The sequence below is a fragment of the Borostomias antarcticus genome, assembly GCF_949987555.1.
Source record: "Borostomias antarcticus genome assembly, chromosome: 4".
In the NCBI taxonomy this organism is placed as follows: Eukaryota; Metazoa; Chordata; class Actinopteri; order Stomiiformes; family Stomiidae; genus Borostomias; species Borostomias antarcticus.
The window spans coordinates 24,416,999-24,420,803 of record NC_140237.1 but is presented as its reverse complement, the minus strand read 5'-3'; the positions used below and the strand labels follow the sequence as shown (position 1 = coordinate 24,420,803).

At 45.5% G+C, this 3,805-nt stretch overlaps 1 protein-coding gene across 1 annotated transcript in view; it reads left to right on the top strand.

Annotated features, from left to right (window-relative positions):
* Positions 1 to 604: 604 nt before the first annotated feature.
* cep89 (centrosomal protein 89) overlaps positions 605 to 3,805 on the top strand; it is a gene marked incomplete at both ends in the record, with an annotated part of 120,188 nt that continues 116,987 nt past the window's right edge. Inside the window, 3 exons of the mRNA XM_084437396.1 lie at positions 605 to 646; positions 1,420 to 1,526; positions 1,864 to 2,019. Of these exons, the coding sequence (XP_084293522.1) occupies positions 605 to 646; positions 1,420 to 1,526; positions 1,864 to 2,019 (305 nt within the window). The remainder of the gene's footprint in view (positions 647 to 1,419; positions 1,527 to 1,863; positions 2,020 to 3,805) is intronic.

Genomic DNA, 3,805 nt, shown 5'->3' with positions numbered 1-3,805 from the left:
GAACCAGGATCTGAAAGAGAAACTGTACCTGAACCAGGATCTGAAAGAGAAACTGTACCTGAACCAGGATCTGAAAGAGAAACTGTACCTGAACCAGGATCTGAAAGAGAAACTGTACCTGAACCAGGATCTGAAAGAGAAACTGTACCTGAACCGAAACCTGGAAGAGAAACTGTACCTGAACCGGAACCTGGAAGGGAAGACGTGTCTGACAGTGATGGACACCCTCCTAAGACTAGCCATATTATTGCAAACACAAAGGCTGAGTGTTGTGAAATCAAAGCCACGGTCTTATGGCGTCCTCTGCTGGATAAAGATTGCATGTGCGAGGGTGGAGACGAACAAATATTTGAAACACAGTGGCGTTGCTAAGAGGATTAAAGCGAAGCCGTGAGTGGCTACTTTCTTTACGTAAGCCAATAAGAAACGTCCTTGTAGAAAGGTGGCTAGCGTCTAGAAACAGTCAGCTGCACGAGCTTGCTAGTGGAAAAGATAGCTAGCTATGAAACATTGATTGCCATAATAAGAACAATTAACCAATATTTCACCTACTGGCTAGTGCTAGGTGATTAACTATTCAAACCAAGACAAACAACTTCAGAAGATGTCCATATTTAGCTTCAGGAGAAGTGAGAAGAACGCCTTTGTAAGTTGTTAGTGCTAACTGAGCGTGTCTTATTCCTAGAGTATGCGATGCAAGTTTGCTATTGCTGTATGTTTCCGTTGATAGTACAGTTATTTGTTTCCATGATAGTATTAGGATGTCTGTCTGACGTTATGTCCTGGCTCTGGTTAACGTTGGTGCTGCTGTAGCTAGCTGAAGCTTCTAGCTAACGTAACGTTCTAGTAAGTATGCTGTTTTATGTTTTCTTGTACTCTGTGTTGAGGCCAAATACCTTGGTTGGACAGTTAAGTAGTATCTTATCTAACTTAGTATTGTCTACCTATAAAAAAAAAAATCAGGATACTTCAAAGTACTTCATTTCAAAGTGGTTTTACTAGTTGGCTATCTGGTTATGAAGTTAATCTCAGTGATAGATTCATCCTTGAAAATCACTCAAAGCTGATTGGTCAAACTAGCTAGCTAATAATAATGAATGAATAACTGATGGGTGCTGGCTACCTTTGTGACCGACTGTGACAACAGTTGACAAGTAGCTATAAAAAGTAATTCAGTTGTGTGCCTATTTTTGAAAATCTCACTTGAGATCAGATCAGGCTGAGCAATTTGGAACCCCTGTCCTGTATTTGGTCACTTCCATTTAACTCCTTAACATCCATGCCACCCAACACTGACACCTTTCCTCCAACATCATGGACTCAAATGACTTTGTGTGTGTGTGTGTGTGTGCGCGCGCGCGTGCCTGCGTGCGTGTTCGGTTAACTTTTTCCTAACCACTTCTCCCATGGTCTATGTAGAAGCACATAGCTCATGGTTTGATCCCTGCAGCCACCATTGCCCCACGGCCTGCTGTCCCCCGTACCCCTCCCCCACGCAGTCCATACCCCTCTCCAGAGAGACCCAGGTAGTACCTCAGCGTGGCCCAACACCCTAACCTTCCTACGAACCCTTCCTTCGCCTTCTCTCCTCTCCCTCCTCCTTCTCTGTCCCCTGTTTCATCCTCTCTTCATAATCATAACCTCAGATGACTTTTCATATACGTCAGATAGGCGTCATAGAATAATAAATTATTTCTAACTTGCCCGTTTTAAACAGAACATTTGACATTTCAGTTTAACAGAACCAGACTCACCCATCTTTTCTTTTTTTTCTTTTTTTAGCTTTAATGCATATGTTTTGTATTGTAGGCCTCAAGGCTATCGCCCCCTCTTAACGTTTCCACCTCAACTTCTGGTGAACAGGTCAGCCTTGGCAGCCGCCATCTTGTCTTCCTCGCTGACCGGTCGGACAATAGCCATCCCTCCGGCGCGTCCCAGGTCCTTGTCTGAGAGTGACTGCTCCCGCTCAGAGAACCGCAGCGCCCTCCAGCCTGACGCCAGCACAGCTCTCTACACCAGGTAGGATAAGCCACCACACACTCAGCGGGAACGAGGAGCACCTGTCCCCATCCTGAGCACCTGTCCCCATCCTGAGGAAATCTCTGGCTACACTACTGTCCCAAAGCTTGCAGCTCAATGTCACACTTTCTGACCAGAAATGGCAAATGATGTCCTTCTCACATCTCCAGTGGAACTGATCTGGGATCTGTTGCCAATGTATTTCTATCTCAGAGACAGATGGACCGAGTCTTTGACCGGCAGGGCTCGTCTGCCCTCCCCAGGACACTCTGACGAGGAGGAGGAGGAGGAGGAGGAAGATGACCTTGAGAGAGAGGTGCTGTCAGAAGACTGTCATGTCTACCAGTCTCTGGAAAGGCAGGGGAGAAGTCCAAGCAGAGCCGGAGATGATATCTACACCAATATAATAAAGCGGGTGAGATACCTGCATGTCTCTGAGGGAGTTTTCCAGTGAGGTGAATGGCTTGAGAGATTGACAAACTGTTTGTTTTTCCGCGGTCAGGCTTTCAATTGGAGCCCCTTTTTTTGGTGTCATGTTTCTTTATATCATCAGATATGTTTGAATATATTGATTGCAGGCTTTGATATCATATCAAACTGGAGTTCAGTCTCAGCATGTCAGCGCCAGAAGGTGGAGCTCTTCTGTCAGATTGTGACCATGGCATCAAGCCAGGAAAGATGATGCTCAGAACATTTAAAATGAAAGAATTTCACTTCTCGGTCTGTTTTTTTTGGCTGAGGTGATAACATAACATGAGCATATCATGGTTGACTTTTAAGCTACTGTATATTGCATACTGATATCGCTACGCACACTGCAATATTCAACTACTTGATCAACACCCGGAGACTATAGCATCAGTCCATGTTATGAGGGAGACTAGACTATATATCATCCTCATTTTAGCATTTATTCTGTTGCTTGGCTGACTAGGTACAGTAGATAGATACTTGAATGATAGACACTAATGATCCCCCAGGGGGAAATTTGGTGTCAGGAAAAATGACAGCAGGTTGGAAAATAGATACAGAATAGTAAGCATAATAAAGAGTAAGTGCAGGGACTATACATCCATATGTACAGCATGTGTACAGTATAGAATAAAAAATATGTACATACATACTGTACATCCAGTCTGTATACTGTAAATAGATATGTTTAGGAGTACACATATATACATACAGGCTATATAGATATGTCTAATAATACACATGTAAAAGAGTAAATGTGCGCACATCCGATCCTGTTTTTAGGCCAGGTGCTATATCAATATATGGAATAACTTAGAGGTTGAAAAGATCTAGTAATACACATGTATACATACATAACAGTCTACATACAGTCTGATGGCTGCTGGCACAAAGGAACGTCTGGACCGCTCCATGTTGCACCTGGGTGGGATGAGCCTGTGGCTGAAAGTGCTCCCCATCTGCCACAGCTCGTCATAGAAGGGATGGGAGGGGTTGTCCAGGATAGACCTCAGTTTGTTCCTCATCCTCCTCTCCACCACAGTCTCCAGGCTGTCCAGTTGTTGCCCCACAACAGAGCCGGCCCTCTGACTGAACAAGAACAAGAAACGGCAGAACCACCTCCTCCCCTCGCACCCGGCACAGAAACAGCAGAACCCCCCCCTCGCACCCAGCACAGAATCCGCAGAACCTCCCCCCTCCCCGCGCATCCGGCACAGAAACATCAGAACCCCCCCTCGCACCTGGCCCAGAAACAGCAGAACCACCCCCCGCACCCGGCACAGAAACAGCAGAACCACCCTCTCCCCTCGCACGT